The sequence below is a fragment of the Cricetulus griseus genome, chromosome 4 (genome assembly GCF_003668045.3).
Source record: "Cricetulus griseus strain 17A/GY chromosome 4, alternate assembly CriGri-PICRH-1.0, whole genome shotgun sequence".
NCBI lineage: Eukaryota > Metazoa > Chordata > Mammalia > Rodentia > Cricetidae > Cricetulus > Cricetulus griseus.
Genome location: NC_048597.1, coordinates 56131090 through 56151479, shown reverse-complemented (window position 1 = coordinate 56151479; position 20390 = coordinate 56131090). Strand labels below are relative to the sequence as shown.

Sequence of the window (20390 nt, the reverse complement as noted above, 5' to 3'; positions counted from 1 at the left end):
ACCCGAGCCTGCCGCTTTTTTCCGTTTTTCTGGATGTCCCATTGTGTTTTTGTGCATACTTGGTTGAATTTTGTCTTTGGAAACAGTGTCAGCCATTTACTCTTCCCTGTCCTAGACATTAGGGCTTGGCACTGAAGGTGTTGTTTTTGGCTTTTTGTTTGTTTTTGGTTGATATTTATTTGTTTGCTTGTTTGTGGCAGGCTGTTACTATAGCCAGGATGGTTTGGAATTTGCTGTGTGGACCAGACCATCCTTAAAGTCTGTCACAACTTCCTGCTTCTGCTTCCTTGGTGGTGGAATTTCACCTAGCCACTCTGAGATAATCATTTTTAGGCACCCGTGTCTTGTCTTCTTTCACCTTTACGTTTATTTGTGTTACATTTATTTGTTTGTTTTGATGAAGTCTTGCCGTGTTGCCTAGGTTAGCTTCAAACTCATTGACAGTCCTCTTGCTTCAGCTTTCCTGGTACCACCCCTCGTACTGGCATTTATAGGCACGCTGGCACCACGCCCCGTTGTCTGCTTTATTTTTACTCAAGTGATGAGTAAAACCAGAACCAGATCCTAAGTCTTACCTCTTTCATCACTGGTACTAGGTCCTGAGGATTTTATTCTCCTTTATTACTAATGCTGCACTTTTTCTTTGCTTGAGGATCATCATCATATATCCTGCCTGAATATTTAGCCATAACTCCTCACTGTTTTTTAGCATAGATAGTGCTTCATCACCATCCTGCCACTTCTACAGACTCTAGGCTGAGCCCTGAGATGGAGACTTGTGATGATTTGTTCATTGTCTCTTTATAGATTGTGGACTCTAGAAGGTAGTAGTTTTGTATTTTTTGTTTGTTTTTTCCTGTATCCCAGGTGTTGAAACATAGTATGAATAACTGGGTAGCCATTTAGAGCTATGTATATGTGCATCACCTTGTACCTACTCAGTGGCAGAGGTCCCTTTATAGTGGACTACATGAATTGGTGCTTGAGTGTTGAGCCAGTTTTTACATGCCTTTAATGAATCCTAGTACAATTCTTTCTCTACATCATTAGATTTGATTTGGTAATACTTTATTTTTCCAACTTAGGAGAAAGAGTGTTCTGTAATTTTCTTTGCCTCTGATGTCATTATTTAGTTTTGATGTTTGATATTGCAATCCTCAGAATGAGTTAGCAAGTGTCCTGTCTTCCAGAGCTAGGCAGTGGTGGCGCACACCTTTAGTCCCAGCACTCGAGAGGCAGAGGCAGGCGGATCTCTGTCTACAAGGCTACACAGAGAAACCCTGTCTTGAAAAACAAAATAAAGTAATATTCCTATCTGCCAGGAAAGAGGAGAGAGTTAATTCATATCCTTTTACATGCTTGCTAAAATTCATCAGGACCTGGTGCTTTCTATTTTAGAAAAATAGAAAAATCTTTGACAAATTCTCTTACAGATTTGAGCATATTTAGATAATCTCTTTATGAATCTTGGCATTTTGTTTCAAGAAACTGGTCAGTTCTGTCAATGTTTTCCAGTTTTCAGACACAAAGCTATTCCCAGTTTTATTATCCTTTTAATGCACACGCAGTTGCTTCTTTTCTGTTTGATGTCAATTGCCCTTTTTCTTAGCCTGGCTGTAGGCATGTGTTTTGTGGGTTAGTGCCACCTTTATCATTCTTACAGCTGAGTAGTGCTAAAATGTATTTACAGAGTTGTAGAGCTTCCTTATCTTATAAAACTGACAATGTATCTGTTGAGTACTATTCTGTGTCACCTCCCTCCAGAAATGGCTTACAGATTTTATTGCTATTTTTAAGAAACATTTTTATTTTATTTTTTTCTGTTGATTTCTTCTTTTTATTAATTTATTTTATTTTTGATTATTTGCACATCTCTGTGGGGGTGGATGGGTGGGGATGGCTTTGATGCCCTGGAGTTGGAGTTACAGGTGATGGTAAGTTGGTTGTATCCAGTAGTCTATAGAATGCAGTAACTTTGAGTAGAGAGGCTATAGCCTGAACCTCCTTTTCCTTTTAGATCCTGCAGCGATCTTTCCAAATGAGAGAAAACTTGTTACTCCCTCAGTCAAATGACTTCATTGGCTCTTCATTGCGACAGCAAAAAGCTTATTTCTTTCACAGGAGGTTACTGTACTCTCCCCATATTTCCTTTCTAGGAAATCAGACTATATTAGTTCACCAGGTCCATTGTGACAGGTGTGTGTGGGGTGTGGTGTGTGTGTGTGTGTGTGTGTGTGTGTGTGTGTGTGTGTGTGTGTGTGTGTGTGTGTGGTATATTTATGCCTGCAATATTCTTGTTGATGTCTTAGCTTTTGAAAACTTTTGCTTTGTATAAAGTAATTTTGCATTTCTTCTAAGATTATTGTTATTATCCTTTAAGACTTATTTTCTAGGCCACCTCAGGCTTTTGAGTGAAGATGCATTTTGTTTTTAATTGAGGAAAGATTTAAATTGGAAAGCTTCATTTTCAGTTCAGAGTTCAGACAGCTGCATACATGTAATCCACAACCCATCAAGATATAGAACATTTTCATTATTCTTGAAGGTTGTTTTGAAATTCTTCCCAGTAATTTGCCTTCACAATTGTTAGGATTTTTTTTCCATCATAGTTTATTGTTGTCTCTCTTGGGAATTTCATGTAGTGGAATTATGTGTCTCTCTCATGTCTGGCTGCTTTGGTGAAGCATGTTATTAGTTTGTATCCATATTGACTGAGTTTATTGATACTTTATTCTTTTTCCTTGTTGATTTATGTTTTATTGCTTTAATATCTGAATACTCATGATCTTTCTCTTCCTTGTGTGTTCTTTCTCATTTTAATAAAGTTACTGTTAAATGTGTTTATTGCACTTTTCTTTTTCTGCATTTTTGTATGTCTTCTCTTAAGTTTTGTTTCTGTTTGACTGGCTTAGTGTCTATCTTTAAGTCAGAATCACTTTTCGACTCTATTCTCCATGGTAAAATTTGAAATCAGGTAGAGTAATACCTCCAGTTTTGTTCTTTGCAAGACTGTTAGGACAGTTTAAGTCCTTGTATTCCATGTGCAGACTCAGAGCCAAACTGGGTTTTTATTTGGATCATGTTAATTCTAGGTATTGGTTTTATTATAATCAACATTTAAATCGTAGTGGCTTCTAATTCATCAGATGGCATACCTCTGCAGATTTTTAGGTTTTCTTTAATTTATCCCAGCATTGCCTGCAGTTTTCAGTGTTATGTAATTAAACACATTTTGTTTGGATGCTGTAGCAAATAGTATTATTTAAAGTATATCAATTTTTAGTTGATTACAAGGATAAAGAACAGCGGTTGCTTTTCCTGTTGATGCTCTTCTGTGACACTGATAGGACTGCCTGTCAGTTCTCAGAGTTAGGCTGTATATTCACTTGTTTTCCAACCACAACACGTGCCTGAGCTTCCTTTCTTTGTGGAGAACCCTTTTATCATGCCTGGAATCTGACATCTTGAAAAACATCTTTTAAGAAATGTATTTACTTGCTGTAGATTGTTTCTGGCACCTCAAGCGTACTAGGCAAACACTATCCTTGGCTTACATTACCTACACACCCCCAACCCTGCTTTGGCATCTTACACTGGGTGGACTTTCCGTGCAGTGCTCTAGCTAACTGTGGGGACTGAGAGGCTCTTGGGTAGTTGATGGGAAAGAGCAGAAAGGGGAAGAGACAAGAGCTAAACATTTGTAATCAATCCCTACCCTACTGCTAATTCTATGCCCACCTCAAATCTGGTTCCCACTCTGTAATTTGGTCATTTTTAAGGATGTTTTATTAATGAAAACAATGTGACCTTTTGAGACTGGCTTTTTCACTTGACATATAATGAATCTGTAATCCATTCTTCTTGTTAGGTCACAGGTCAGCACTCTCTTATTGAAAAGACATTGTGGTTGTTTCCAACTTTTAGTTAGTACAAATAACGCTGTTGTGGACATGGGTACATGGCTTTTATGTGAATACAGGTGTTGATACCTGCAGAACAACTGGCTTTCATAGCCCAACACACACACACACACACACACACACACACACACACACACACACACACACACGTCCACTCCTAACATTTTGCTGTGTCTCTTCATGTGTTTTTTATAGACTATCACTTAAAGATTGTGAGAGTTTTCCCTCCTTATCAGCAAGTTGGAACTTCTCTCAATTCCCTATTCTTTTAAAATGTCTTCTTGATACTCCCATTTGTATGATTACCCAAACTGGGTTGTCACATCTCTAAGATAAGTGAAACTTAAAAATTGGTCATGCCATTTAACAGATGGTCAGAATATGGGATTTATGCAATATTGTTTTATACTGGGATGTAAATAGACATGAATATTTTGCCTTTTTAGTCATATATTGCTATTAGTGGCAAGGGATAGGGCTTGGGGTTTAAGTATGCATTGTTTTTCTTTGAAAGGGAGTTTCACCCGGAACAGTATGATCCTGTTCCTCGGTGTGTATAGACTTAAGAGTAACAGGCTGCTCTCTATATTCTTTTTAGAGTGTGTTTTAAAAAGTGACACTGATCATGGTTTTCTTCTTGCATTTTTTCAGTACTTGGAAATAGCAAAGAACCCCTTTTCATATTACCTCTGGTTTAGAATTAACAATTGAGTTTCCTCAAGCTGTTAATGACTTTAGGTTTTGTGCCCTTAGTAAATTCTAGTGTCTATTGAAAGTTACAGCTAAAAGTTCTTATTTGTGGCAGCTTTGTTCTCAGGATTTATTTTGATTTTCTGCACTGAATCAGTAGAGGCCAACTTTTTAGTATGTAGTTCACTAATTGGACATTTGTTCTCTAACTCAAATTAAAACTTGAGTTCCTTAATCTTACTGGACACACTCCAGATGATTGTCAGCTGCGAGGTTTCTGTTGGGCAGTGCCCATGCAGGCGGTTATCTCTGGTGTCCGTCTCACTAGACAGTGCTCTGTTAGAATCTTTGCAACCAAAAACAAGTTAAGAAAGCTTTCGCTTACCTTCTTATTCCTACTAAGTTCATTAAAGAGGATCTGAGAACTCATAAATGTTTATGTTCTTTTCCAGTTTGACGACAAGCATGTTAACAGGAAAGGTTTGTGTCTGGGTACAAACTGGGGCAAATTATAATGAACAATATTTGTCCTCTCATAAGCTGTTGGATTGCATCTCTTGAGTGAAAATATTTTATAAATTGGGAGCTATCTAAAAATTCATGTCCTTGTCATAGCGTGGTATACAGAAATTATTTCAGCTATATATAACCCTGAAAGATTCAGTTCAACATTTATGTGCCATTCTTACAGACATCATTTCAAAGCTTATGTGTGAGGTCAGAAGACCGCTTGTGGGAGTCAGTTCTTGCTCCACTGTGTGGACCCGAGGAACAGACTCCAGCCATCAGGTTTGGTGCTTGTATCTGCTGCAGCTTCTCGGTGGCTATGTATGACATTTGGAATCATGAGTTTCTGTGCTATAAAGTGGCAAAATAGAATCGTAGCTATATTTTAATGTGTTTTGTTTCTTTGAATCAGTTTTTAATGGACCTGTAAACTCAAAATATATTTGGCCATTAGAGTAAGACTTTTGCTTTGGATTTTTAAATTTTTCTGAAATCCTATCATTAAGGAAGATGGCACAGGCAATTTTAATTATATTGTATACTTTTTCAAAGTCATTTGTAAGTTATAATCTGTTCTTAATTATTATTGTGTATCTTTTCCAGACTCATTTGGGAGATTCAATAGTAAATTGTTATGTTTGTGGGCTGTTGATTCTTGATTTTTGTTAGGGCTGTGTTTCAAGAGGATATACATTTTTAACATTCAAATACTTCACTTCAGCATAGTCTGTATATAATTTTTAGAGACAGTTGAATTAGACACATGTTGGATAGAATAGGCCAGCTCCAGGTTTTTCATATTTTGCTCCTGTGCTACAAGCCCTTAGAAGTATTACTTGACAGAAGTCAGTTTCTAAACAGAGAAAACTTGACCCAATGAACCTTCATACTCTTTGATGAGAGTTATGTTATTGCTTACAATTACTGATGTCAATTCATTTTATTAGTTGATTTATGAATTGAGACTAGGTTATACTATGTGGTCTCAGCTGGCCAGGAACTCACTTTATATAGTCCTGGACTGGCGTCAAACTCACAGACATGCCCATCTCAGTTCAGTTTATAGTAGATGAATTAGAGTAACACTTCAATAGGTTGAGTTACTTTATCACCATGCTTGTGTCTAGAAGTATGTTAGATTTTGGCCTTTTCTTTTAGATTTTGGAATACTTACATATGAATAATATTTTGGTGATGGGACCCAGGTTAAAGCAGGACAGCCATTTTTGTGTCATTTTTTTTTTCCCTGTGTATTTTGAGTATAGCCTGATACATGAAGCCAAGATTGCAAGATTCCGCCCACTTGGGGCGTCATGTCAGCACTCATGGTGGAGATTTTGGAGTTTGGAGTATTTTGTAGTTTTGGATTAGGAATGTTTGATTTGTAGTTGTTTGTTTTAGTGAGCAAACCCAAAAGATTCTGCTTTCCACTATTTTCCTCTTATCTTAAAGGAATCTGATCCAACTCACCATCTTTTACCCCTGAACGAGGATGTAAACTAGTAATAGAAGATTTCTCTCTGGATGGCTTTATGAGAATTTACAAGTTGGACTTTGTTTAGGTCAGAGCTAGAGATTCAGCTCAGCTGGGTTAGAGGTGTCCATTGTGCATGTATTTTATTATAAAATGACCAGTTATTATAAATGTTAAAATGCTATGACGAGAATAATAACACACAAAAAGGTAAAGGTTCTTTAGGCTTTTATATAACTCAGTTACAGAGTGCTTACCTAGGATGTTCAAGGTCCTGGCCAGGCTTGGCTCTCCAGACACACACTCACTGGTGTGTGCACACACACATTCCAGAATAGATGGCTGCGGAGTCCTTGTGTCTATCTTTTGTCTACTCTGATCCCAAAGAGATTACTAATACTAATATCCAAGAAAATTTTAATTTGTAAACAAACATTGGTATGTTTATTTCTATGTAGTATGCTTTAAAGATTTCATATATTATGTAAATGAGAATTACATCATATCACATTTGAAATTGTGATTAATGATATTTTGTATAGATTTTCATGTCATTGCATACAAAGCTACCTTGTTTATTTTAACAGTCAATGAATTGGTCTGCTATTGTTTACTTGACTTTATGTGATTGCTAGATCTATTTGCGTTAAATAGTAGTGAAAGGAATGCTTGTGCATGTATCTATATACACATATTCAAATTCTTTCTGTACATGTATTATTAGATCAGAACAGTCATAAAGAAAATTGGATAAATTGGTCTGGTCATAAATTTAGGTTTCATAATTTAGTCAAAGTAACTCCCATGTGTCTAGATCAAGGCATAGCATATCACTAGTGACCCAGAGACATGCCACCACCACCACCCCTATTTCTGTTACCTTGATGTTTTTATTGTGGTCTGTTAGCTTGCTTGAATTTGAATTTGATATAAATGTAACCATATATACTATGTACTCTGGTTTTGCTTGTTGCTTATGAAATACAGCCATTGCATGCCTTTAGTAGGTTATTCTCATTCCTGAATTTATTGTTCATTATAGTATTGTAGACAATTAGGCTGTTTCAAAAGTGGGCTGAAGGTGTGCTCATACTGAGATTGTTTGTTCAGCCAGCAGAAAGGGCTAGTTTCAGTCCCCAGCATACCTACCCCTTCTCCCCTTCCCCCCAAAGGCTTGTTTCTAGATACTGACCACTTTGAGAAGCGCTGCTTTGAGTTTCCATGCGTATTTGTATTCATTGCTTCTGGGTGTCTCTTCAGGAGGCAGTTATGTAGTTGGCAAGTGTCCTGCTTACTGCCAGAGTTTGTGATTGTTTCAGCAATATATACAAATTGTTCCATATTTTTTTTTTTGGTATCTGGTCTTGTTATGTACTAGATTTCAACTATAGCCATTTTAGTTGTATAGTAGAATGAAATATGATTTTAGTTTTCCTTTCACTGATACCTTGTCATGTTTAGTGACAGACACTTATGTATTATTGCTTGAATTGAGTTTTTGCAGGTGATATGAGAATCACAAAAACTTAATGCAATTTAGTTTTTGAAAACTAACCCAGAGAGATTTCTTTGGGTTTCCATTGATGGCACAGTTGGGGTACTGTAAGGTGAGACGGCTAGTAGAAGGTGTTTTCTTCCTTCATGCCTTTTTTCCTCACTGTCTCCCTGTCGCCTTCCTCCCTTCTTCCCTGCCAATCATTCCTTTCCCTCTCCCCTCTCCTCCCTATCCCTCTTACTTATTATTCTTTTATTATGTCCAGGGTATCATGTAGGTTGGTCTTGAACTCACTCTGTAGCTGAGGATGACTTTGAAGCCTTACTTCTCTTGCCTCCTCATACCTCGCAAGTATGAGGATTACAGCCACGTGCTACCATTCCTGGGAAGTCCTTCTTCTAATAATGAGGACATGCACTAGATTGGAATTGATGTCATTTTAGGATAATAAAGTAATATACTCTTAGTGAGAAAAAAACTAAAAGTTTTAAACCATAAAAAGAATATAAAAATGGCCGCTGTAATATTACTACCCTAGAATAACCACTGTTAATGTTTCTTAGATAGCTTTTTAGTATTTCTTTTTGTTGTTTGTTTTCCTGTGTAGGTGTTTGTGTGTTTGGGCAATGTTTGCCCCCAAACATGTTTGTGTATTTCATAAAGCTGTAAAAATGTCTTCTTTTACTTATTTCTATTTACCACTTAACCTTCACCATGAGCGTTTTCTGTCATTCGTGTTAATCAAATGTAGTATTACTAATAACTGTATAATACCTGTAGTTTATTATTGAGCATTAGATTTATTGAGTATTAGGCTTTGTAGTTTTTATTATTATAAATAATATTGTGATGTTATGTGAACATTATAATGGTTTTTGATTTCTTCAGTATGGGTTTCTTTAGGCTTTGCACATGTATTGGTTAAAATATAATTCACCCAAAAAAACTAGTAAATCCAGTTTTTGTAGTGGTATTTGAAAATTCCAATATAGTATCTTTATAAATGATGTAGCAGAATTTCAAAATACATTTCTGCGTTCACATATGATCCTGAGAAGGTAACAAATGTTCTCATAGGCTAGAGAAAAAATAAAAAATACAAGAGAATCAGTGGATGGGAATATACATACATACATCATACATACATACAATTTTATTTAACTTTGTTTATTGTTATTTGGGGTGGGGATGTGTGCATTGACACATGTGAGGTCAGAGAACAACTCTATGGGAGTCAGCTCTCTCTCCTTCTGTCTTTTTTGGATTCTAGGATCAAAGTCAGGTTGTCAGCCTTATGTAGCAAGCACTTCACCTGCTGAACTACCTTCCCAGTCTTGGGAATGGATAATATGTTGAAAGACAAGGAAATTGGAAAGATGCTCTGTATTTTATTTTAATGTACACATGGATGTTTTGCCTGCATATGTGTCTGTGCACCACTTGTGTGCTTTGTGCCTACAGAAGCCAGAGAGGGTTTTAGCGTCCCCTTCCCCTGCTGGAGTTACAGACAGTTGTGAGCTGCCATGCTGGTGCTGGGAATTGAACCCTGGTGTCTGCAAGAGGGCAGGCAGTGCTCTTAACCTGAGCTGTCTCTCTAGCCCTGGAAGGAGAGTTTTAGATGAAAGGAGAGATTAATGCGCTTTCGCTGTATTAAATTTAAATAGCAAGATGTATAAATGGAGCTGTTTTGTAGCAGTTAGTAACCCTCTGCATGTCTGAGCAGCCACATACCTGCAGTGTGTGGTGTGCATGAATGGCAGATATGCTTATTTGGTTATTTGGTACCTTAGGATTTTCAAAGTATTCTTTTTGTAATATTGTTTGATTTTTTGTTGGGGGGAGGGGTGAGTAGTGGTTATTATTACTGTACCAGTGGACAGTGGAGGAGACGACTAATCTAATGAGTAACATCATGAATCTCTTGTATATTGCTGTCAGCTGCATGCCTCCATCAATGTGTGAGTATGTTGTGGGCCTATCAGTTTAGTTAGGGTTATTTACACAGCATGGGTAAAAGGGCAGCATACTGGTGGCTATACCACTTAAGAAAATGCTTCTTCCCTCTTCCAGTAACCATTGGCTACCTATAAATCCTCAGGCCTCTGGACTCTCCCTTCTGTGTGAGGGCATTGAGAGGCCCAGATGTGTTTAGGCCCTGTGAAGACAGGAACTGCTAGTTTGAGTTCTTGATTTCTTGGTCCCAGTCCTTATTAGCAACATGAATATAAGAAATAATCCACAGAAAATAGTAGTTAGGGTCTTAAGTGTCCCTGGATATGTAAGACTTGGATTTCAATTTTTATATTCTTTTAATTACTGCAGTTTTAAGCAAGACTTAATCTTTTGGGCCTTAGTTTTGTTTTCCAGTGGGATTAAACCTTAACCTTAGAGTTAGTTAGTTTATAAATGCAATACTGTAAGAGTCCATGTATTTTCTACTCACCACTCGAATTCACAGTATCCTCAGTGCCCACACAGTACCTGGTTTTTGGAGATCAAAGGGCTGCATTTTTGACAGTGCCATCGCCATGGTCTTGAACCCCCCTTTGGGCATTCTACAGGGGACGTATGTGGCCTGTAACTTCATCATTTAAGGAGGTGTTTGCCAGGATTTTCTACTGTAAGTTAATGATTTTTGTTGTAATTGTCAAATTATCTTTGAACAGATACTTTGACACACTGTGTTTATCATTTCAACATTAATATTTACTCTGATTATAATCCAATAACCATTGCTTATTTGTTTGCTTATATTGCTCCAGTTTGAGCCTTTAGGAATTCTTTCCATCATTTGGCTCCTTTTGACATATTTTGATCACAACATACTCTGTTTTTTTTTCCTGTCCTACATGTGGAATCGGCTATTTCCTAAGTAATCATTGGTTTGTTATAGTTGGATAATGATAAATAGAAACTAAGTTCTGGGTGCTGGATGAGTGTCATTCCTTCTTGGTGATGTCAGAAGGCAGAAGTAGGAAGTACAGGTATGTCTGCTCACCCACCTGCATGTGCAGCATGTAGGTATGTGCCTTTATTTTGATGGGGACAAGCATTTCTATGAAAAGAGATTGGATGGAGGACGAGGAGAAAAGAATATGACTGAAGTGTGTCTAAGTCAGCTGTCATATTGGCATGGAACACTCTTCAGACTCTTAAACTGAGGGCTTGGAAGAGCTTTTGCTGTGTTGATTACATTAATATTTACCCTAACAGAAATAAACTCTATCAGAAATTTAAAGTTTTATTTTAACATATAAAAAGTATTGGCTGGGTGGTGGTGGCACACGCTTTTAACTCCAGCACTCAGGAGGCAGAGGCATGTGGATCTCTGTGAGTTCAAGGCCTGTCTGGTCTACAGGTATTTTGAGACAGGATTTTTTTAATGTTGACTTGGTTGGTTTAGAACTTGCTATTTAGATCAGACTGGCTTTGAACTCAAAGAGATCCACCTGCCTCTGCTTCCTGAGTTCTGGGAGTCACCACTGTGTCTGGCCTTGTTTTGTTCTAAAGATCTACCTAGTATTTTTATTTATGTGTGTATGTTTATACCTGTGTAAATTTCTGTGCACCATATGCATGTAGGTGCCCCCGAGGCCAGAAGTCATCTGATCCTCTGGAACTGGAGGTGTGGGTGGTTGTGAGCCACCTGATATAGGTATTGGGGACCGAACCCAGGTCTTTTCCAAGAGAAGTAAGTACTCTTGACTTCTCTCCAACCCTGAGAAAATAACTTTCATAAAACAAAAAATTTAGTGAGAAGTGAATTGTGCATTTTTGTAGCTCTTGTCATTGTCTGGCTCAATATAAAATGTTTAGATTCTGTGCTTGCTGATGCATCCAGGTTCTGATACTTTACTTGTTAAACAACCTTAAAATGAAACTGCACTCCTGAGAGTACATGTGAGTAAAGAAAGTAGGTGTGGTGACAGCTGTTTGATAAAGAAGTATGACATGGAGAGTGTGTCAGGGCTCTTCAAGAGCCCCCCCCCCCATGAGAATCACAGATGTAAATGTACCGACCCACTGCTTGGAAGTGTATTGTTGAACCAGTTCAGAGCAGTAATAAGTACACTTGATTGTCAGCCTCCTCACAATCAATAACAACTGTCCACTTCTTCACTTGACAGACAGAGTTCTTATAAGAATTTGCCTATAGCTGTGGGTCAGGCAGAGGAGAGAGTTTGATTCATAACTCACAGACCTCTGCCCGTCAGTGTGCTGCAGCTTTGGGAGCTTAGAATGTGAAACCTTCCCGTTGGCTGCTGTATCAAGTTTTGTCAGAAGTGTCCAGAGTCAATCACTCTAGCTCTCCTTCCGTTTCTCTCTTCTCCCTCCCTCCATCTTCAGCCTTGGATTTCTCGTTTTCTATATTCCATAAACATCCCAAGTACTGGCACTCTTTCTTGAGCTCAGTATATTTGCAGTACAGGTAATTGTGTCATAGCTTTCTTCTCACACTTAATGCTTGTTATACTAGTGGTCATCTTGACTCAGCTCTTTTTCAGGCAGTGTTTTGGGACAGGTTTCTTCTGTTCCTATTTGCATAGCTATGCACTACTTTTACTCTCAGCATAACCATTTTTTTTTTCTAAATTTGGAGTCAGTTATTTGTCTGGATATGTTAAATACAGATTATTTTTTCAAAACCTTTGGAAATTTTTTTCAAAATATGGATAATCTTTACAAAGTTTGGGTTTGTAAAAATTTATAGCAGGCATTGCATTGCATTTCTAAGAAGAGGAAAAGAAGCTGATGGAGCCAGGGGTAGTGTTGTAGAGAGGTAGTGAAGCAAGAATAAAGAGGTGCATTCGAGAACTGTAAGAGAACCGGCCACATGGGGTGGGGATGCGTACAACTTGGGGACTTGGATGATGACAAGAGCAGAGGGTTTAGAGTTTTAGGTGGTGAAGTCTGGATAGAGAACCACACTGAACTTCACGCTTTGAAGTAGCCACAAGGGTGCTGTGAGGGGGACTAGATGGCATGACTTCTTGTTTTTATAGATTACTGTTGTAGTCTTGCTTGAATCAAAGAGGCTGAAATTCTGTCTATAGTGCATTCTTTCACATTCAGACACTTCTCCCTGTGTTTGAATTTCCCAACATCTTTGAAAGACTTACTTTATTGTTAGATTTCTGTGGCTATGTTGTCTGTATGTAGGCGTGCATGTCATCCTTGTGTACAGAGGTCAGAGAACAACTTTATGGAGTCCTCTGATTCCCCTTTCTGTGGGTTCCAGGTGTCTCTGTGCCCCTCCCCCACTGTCCTCTTTGTAAATGGTTGCAGTGAGGAGGGGCTTGGCTGAAGGTAGTTTGTGTGAGAGATGAACCATGTACTTGAGACTTGAGAAGTTAGAAGTCATACAGGAAGGAGATTAGTTCATTCCATTTTGATTAGCAGTCTTTTTGGATCATTCTAAAACTGTAATCTACTGTCTGAGTTTGTGCCCTTTTTTATAAGTGTGCCTAGTATTTGAAAGTGGTAATATTAATCACTTTTCATGTGTGTGCTCAGAAAGACTTTAGTTTGTGAATAGCTGCTGATTGCAGACCATATGAGCCTGTCTTAACTCTGTTAAAAGAGTTCCTGTTGTTTTCTCTTTTTTTCTGTTTTGGTGTTTTTGAGACAGGGTCTCTGTTTAGTCCTGTCTGTCTTGGAACTAATAGAGATCTGTCTGCCTCTTCTTCCCCACACACAGCTGGGATTGAAGACCACTATGCCTTGTAAGTTCTTTCTCATTGTTGCAGGTTATATTTTAATGTTTTTTTTCCTTCAATTTATGAACCGAAAAATATCTTTGAATTGCCTTTTGGAACCCCTATGAAATTGGAGCAGTTCCACCATAGGGGACAGTAAGCCACACCTGTAGTCAGCCGTTTCAATTCCACAGCTGCTTTCTGTCTCTTATCTCTATCTGTTGTATACCCAGCCTGAATACATGGTTGTGTTTCAGTGAACCTCAGTATCAATTCTATGTTGTCTTTAACTGACACCAAAATGACTCTTGAGTTCTGCAGCCTAGTAGACTCATCAGCTAAGTAACCATTTGCGTGTTAACCTGTGATTCCATAGTTCTTCATTTCAGGGACTCAGGATTGCTTCTATTTCATTATTCTGCCATTCTGTCTGAAACCCCTGGCTCACAGAGGCTAAGCATTCTACTTACGAATCCCTACTAGCCACTTGTCTTCCAGTTTACTTGTGAGTCTTTGGTACCATTTTTTTTTTGTAAGTTTTTTTTTTTTTTTTTTTAAACAAACGCAGTCATGCTAACTGTTGTTTTGGGGGCATAAGCCTGAGCCCTCGAGGCCCTAACAACTAGGCTCAGTCTCCTATCCACAGCATGCCAGCTAACAGAGAAACAGCTGTAAAAAGCACAGAAAGGAAATTCTGTTGGTGCCCTCACATTGAGAAGAGGATCTTAGAGAGGTCCAGTGACTAGCAAGTCCATCGTGGTTTAGGTTTGAACAGAGAACAAGAGCATAACAGCATGGCTAAGTAGTCCTGGTCAAGGTGTGCTCCTGCCTGGCATTGACCCATCCTTGTCTGAGCTTAATCTATTCTGAGGATTTGTCAAAATTGTGTGAAGTCCCTCCCAGGAACCTGTTCCCCCTCCTGACTGGCACTTTTGGCTTTGGGTATGTATCCCCTTCCCTAGCAGGAGATTTCTGGGGAAATAGCAATTCCTTGGGGCCAGTATTTGAATGATCTTATAGATAGTGAGTGAGAGGCACTTTATTCTTGCTGGAACACTTAAATCATTAACACCTTTTTGTTTACTTGGATGATTTTCAGAGAGCTCTGCTATATCTTATAGCAGAATTTCAGAAATTTTGTTTTCATTTTAAGGGTAAATTTATAAGGTTGAGGTGAGGAGGGGGTTGACTGAGGATTCTCAATCTAATGAGAATTGACTCCATCACTAGTGACCTTAGAACCTTGTTGTGTTAAACAAGCAACTCTGGAACCAAGATTTGAAGACAGAACAACAATGTTGACAGCATATGTCTCCTGGACTCTGTTTCTGTAATTATTGTATAGTAAGTATTAGGTCTTGGGTAAAACCTTTATAATTATATATTTGGTAATGATTTGTTGAAAAGGCTAGGAAGAAAGTGACTATTAGTGTGTAAAATATCTTGAGCATAGGAAGGGGAAAAATGTTAAAGACAAAAACATTGTTTTCATTGTTTGATTTAGTTTTCTTTTGATGAGATCAGTTTTTAGAATTTTTGTATTGTTTTCTTGATATATAAAAAAAGACATCAAGATGTGTAAATGTAGATTTTTAGTTCCTGATAACTGAATTAACTTGTTGGAGCCTAACCTTTCTTTATGTTATATCCTCAGCATTAGTTCCTTAGTTTGGCAGTGAAATTGGAGAATGAAATTGGAGTTACTGACCTCCACTGTATGTTGTTAGGTCTTATAAACATCCCTGTCCAAGACCATTCATCACCCCCTTCAACAAAATCTCTCAGTTTCATAAACTCTGTTTTTGTTTCTTAACAGCCTATTAATTATTTCTCTAGCACTTTGTTTAGTTTGGTGCACATATGCATACAGTTACTCTGTGTAGATTCAGCAAAAGGTGATGAGTATAATTTTGGGGTGGGTGGTCACAAGAGACTTTTATGTGTGCACAACAAGCAGTAACAGGGAGGTTTCTCTATGTGTACCCTGGGAAGAGAGCTGTGGAGAAGTCCAGGGCTAAGCCTTGTGCTTAGAGCCCTGCCATGAGCTTTAGGGTTAGAGGAATTGGTGTAGGGCAAGAGGTGACTAAAAGTCAGCAGTTCTGTCATTGTCTTAGCTCTGGTTGATCTTGAAGAAGTCCCTTGCTTACAGGGATGGGGTAGTTACCAGGATAGTGTTACTTCTGCTTCAGAAGACTGTCCTGTGAGGATACGCTGTCCTTGGTATCCACCGTGATACAGAAGAAAGGTTAAAGACATGATTTTTTGTCTTAGTTCTGGTTGATCTTGAAGAAGTCTCTTGCTTACAGGGGTGGGGTGGTTACCAGGATAGGGTTACTTCTGCTTCAGAGGACTGTCCTGTGAGGATACGCTGTCCTGGGTATCCACCGTGACACAGAAGAAAGGTTAAAGACATGATTTATCTATGCTATCAACCATTCAGGAGATGAGATAAGTTATACAGAGACTTTTGGGAGAGATAAGCAGGTAACCCCAAGTAAAGGAGACAAAACCAAAGTAGAGAAGCCAGGCTTTTATCCTGAATTGAGTTACCTTGAAGCTCAAGTAAGGAGTAGGTGCTTTTTAGAAAGGCAGTTTCTAAGTGCCTGTTACAACTTTCCCCTTGTGTATTAATACTCTCAATCTGATACTAGAGTATCAGCTAGTCTAGCCTTACAGGTTTCCTGTGTGAGTGATAAACTAGTATATGTGAAAGGGCAGACCCTAAAGACAGAGCATATAGGTGAACAGAGCATAAATAGGTATTTATGCCTGAAAATAGGCGTGCCACTATAGAGCAGAGCCCAAAAAATGGAGTCACATTGTTAAAAGCACCATGAGTGTGAATTCTAGTGAAAGGAACTTTAGTGTCAGGTAACCATGTATTAGATCCATTTCTCCATAACTTCCTGGCTGGAGTTACACTTAGAAGGGTTAACACAAGTGACTTCGTTTTTGTTACTGACTTTAAGACAAGGTTTTGCTGTGTTGCCTGGGCTAGCCTCAACCTCATGATTCTTCCCCTTTAGCCTTCCAAGTGTTGGAATTATAGTCTTGTGTTACCATGCCATTTCAGTTCTGATGCCACCCCCGCACCCTTGTCTCTGAACCGTTTTCTCTAACAGTGTTGATTAACTATCCTATGGTTTGGTTTTCTTCAACCCTCTTCACCAGAATGGACTTTATCCTGGTTGGTTTGATTTGGTTCCCGTGTGTAGGGAGAAGGGACAGATGACAACAGGTTAATACAAGTAACCCTTTTTGGATAAATTCAAGCAACTTAAGAAGTATAGAGCAAGTAGGCAGTGCCTACTTGGAGTCCATCCTCAAGTTTAATTGTCTGTCCTGTGGGTGATGTCCAAGCATCCCCCAAAATACCCTCAGGTGATTTTGTTAGAAGTTGTACTTCAGCACAATGCACATTGGACTTTATGCATTTCTAAAACCAGCTTTGTTTTTTTTAAACAGATAAGTGTAAAGCAGGAAATTACTTTTACTGATGTATCTGAGCAACTGATGAGAGACAAAAAACAAGTCAGAGAGCCAGTAGACTTACAGAAAAAGAAGAAGCGGAAACAGCGCTCTCCTGCAAAAGTAAGAGAATGTGTTAAGGTGTCATCACTAACCTTTTAATTTTAAACTGTTGGCTTATCTTGTGGGCAGGAACCTGTTTGGACCTTAAGCCAGATGCACAAGTCTTGACATGGTTTAGTACAGTTGGTATGCTGCACCACCTTCTGCAGGAGGGGTAGAGAAAAGAGATGCATTACCTGTATGGGTGGGGTGGGCCATGACTTTCAGTTTCTCTCTCTCCCACCTGTACCCCCACAAACTAACAGGATTTGTAGGTTCTTGCTTGTCATTCCTATTTTAATACAAGTGCTAATGTTTCATTGATTATTCATCAGAGACACCTTTAGTAGAATGTACGCTCTCTGAGGGCAGAGACCTCATTTTTGTCACAACTCTATCCAGGACCTGAAGGGGGGAGGGCTAAATGGAACCTTAATATTTCGTGACACAAGGAATGGATTGGTAATAGATGCTATTAGGAGTTGGTCTGCTTTTGTGGTTTTTTTTTTTGTTTGTTTGTTTGTTTCCTTTTTTTTTTTTTCTTGCAGTGGTAGTGTCTTGATGTTCGGTAGTATGTATCATTGGCAATTCATCTTCATAGTAATTTCTTACAGCTTACTTTGTGTAGTAAAGAAGACACCCTTTTACCCCCTTTTTTGAAACGGTCTTACTTAGCCAAAGCTAACTTTGAACTTAATAAGTAGCCAAGAATGGACTTTGTGTTTCTAATTCTCCCACCTTTATCTCTTAAGTACTAGATTACATAGGAGCATGCCACCATGCATAGTTTTGGACAGTGCTGGATACTGAATCCAGAGTTTCATCCAGAGCTTTGCATCCTGAGCTACATCTTTAGTTCCCCCTTCTAAATATCATAATACGATATTTTTTTTTTTTTTTTTGGAGACAGGGTCTTGGACATGATCTAGACTAAGCTGGCTTTGAACTTGGAATCTTCCTAGCCCATCTCCTGATTACTAATATGAACTACCATGCTAATTGAGTAGCAGGATCTTTTTGATGGCTACTTACTGTAATTTTTATTTAAAATCATAATCATTATTGTGTACGGTTATACTCTGTCATGGGCTAGAGCAACTAGTACTGGGATGCAAGAGCAGATTACTAAAGTTTTAGTAGTTTTGTGAGTCAGTGAGGCTAATGCTGAACATTAGCCACTGTGGGGATGTTTACGAGGTGGAGACGGGAGCTGCTTCCTGCACCTCTCATTTCCCGTTGTTAGCACACCCCTTGTGCTGTCTTAAGGATGTAGAGCATGTGCTTACGGAGTCAAAGTTCAAGAATTACAGCATTCTAACAGATTTTGATTCTCTGCCATATTTCCCTTCTGTCTTCAAACTTCAGTGATTTGTGTAAATGTATTTTTCTGATTTTTTAACTTGTATTGTGTGTTTAACCATTTTTGCACTTAAAGTTAACAACAGTAGTTTTTTGTTTTTATAGTGCTAGGGAACGCATGCACACATGTGCTCATTCTGGACAAGCATTATACCCTTGAGCTGTGTTCCCAGATCCATAAGGTTTATTAAGCATTTTTATTAGCTGCATAATATATCACTTTGACAAGATCATGTTATAATTAAAGATTATTTTGTTGAGCATTGCTATGTTGTTATATTCCTTTCGTTTCCATTTTAAGTCAATGCTGTACATTATCATTGTGTTATGGAGTCACAGGGTATACATTTGATTTCGAGAATCATTGTACAAGTTATATCCAACCAAGTGTCTGTGACTGGTGCTGCCTGCAACCTCGAGAGCTTGGAGTTGGCCTTCTATGGCTAACTCACCACAAGAGACACTGTAGTTGGAATCATATTTCTTCAGTTTTGGGTCATACTTAGTTCATATTTATTTGTCTGACATTTGTGTTTCACATTTTATGAAATCCTTTCACCCCCCCCCTTCTTGTTTGGAGTATGTGATTAATGTGATTAATGTGATTTATTTTTATTGTTATTGGTCTTTGCATCAACAAATCAGATTCCTCAGAGTAATTTCATGGTCTGTGAAAAATTAACTTCTAAAATTGTAATAATGGTCAATTGTGCTACTTTATGCTCATTGTTTACATATGGCAATCTGTTTTAAGAATTTAAGGTTTATTTATTTTTTTTTATTGTATACATGAGTGTTCTGCCTGCATGTATGTCTGTCTGTACACCACGTGCATGCCTGGTGCCTGCATAGGCCAGAAAAGGACGTTAGTGCTGCTGAACTTGGAGTTACACATGGTTGTGAGCCACCATGTGAGCATCAAGAACAGAACCCAGGTCTTCTGGAAGAGCAACCAGTGTTCTTAACCTGAGCCATTTCTTCAGGCCCGCTGTTTCAAGATTTTAAATCTATACATGTGCAAAGTTATATATTTTCCTAGATATTTTATTACCATATTTTTCTGGTGCTATTCTGTAATTTATTTTTTAAAAAAGTTTGATCTATTTTATGTGTAGGAGTGTTTTCCCGAGTGTATGTGTGTACATTACCTGCATGCCTGGTGTTAATGGACAGAAGATGGCATTGGATCCCCTGGGACTGGAGATATGGATGGTTATGAACTACCATATGAATGCTGGGAACCAAACCCAGTTCCTCTGCAAGAGCTGCAAGTGCTGTTAACTTTACCTAGCTATCTCTTCAGCCCATTATTGTTGTTGTTGTTGTTGTTATTATTGTGTGTGGTTTTTTTTGTGTGTGTTTTTTGTTTTTTGAGACAGGGTTTCTTTGTAGTAGCCTTGGCTGCCCTGGAACTCCCTTTGTAGGCCAGGCTGGTCTCAAACTCACAGAGATACGCTTTCCTCTGTCTCCTGAGTGTTGGAATTAAAGGGGTGCACCAGCACACCTGGCAGAGTGAGAGTGTGTGTGTGTGTGTGTGTGTGTGTGTGTGTGTGTGTGTGTGTGTGTGTGTGTGCTGTTCCAGGGCAGAAAAGGGTATTAGATTCCCTGCAGCTGGAGTTATAGCTAGTTCTGAGCTGCCTGCTCACAAGTGGGAATCAAACCCAGGCCCTCTGCAAGAA

The 20390-nt window shown here is 38.5% G+C and overlaps 1 protein-coding gene across 13 annotated transcripts in view; it reads left to right on the top strand.

Moving 5' to 3' along the window:
- Window positions 1-20390, top strand: part of Znf148 (zinc finger protein 148) — a 114748-nt gene that overhangs the window by 51816 nt on the left and 42542 nt on the right. For 12 of the 13 annotated variants that reach the window (XM_027412807.2, XM_027412805.2, XM_027412803.2 and 9 more), the window contains one exon: window positions 17248-17373. The exons of the other annotated variant lie outside the window; for it this stretch is intronic. In XM_027412807.2, the coding sequence (XP_027268608.1) occupies window positions 17248-17373 (126 nt within the window). The remainder of the gene's footprint in view (window positions 1-17247; window positions 17374-20390) is intronic. 13 annotated transcript variants of the gene reach the window in all.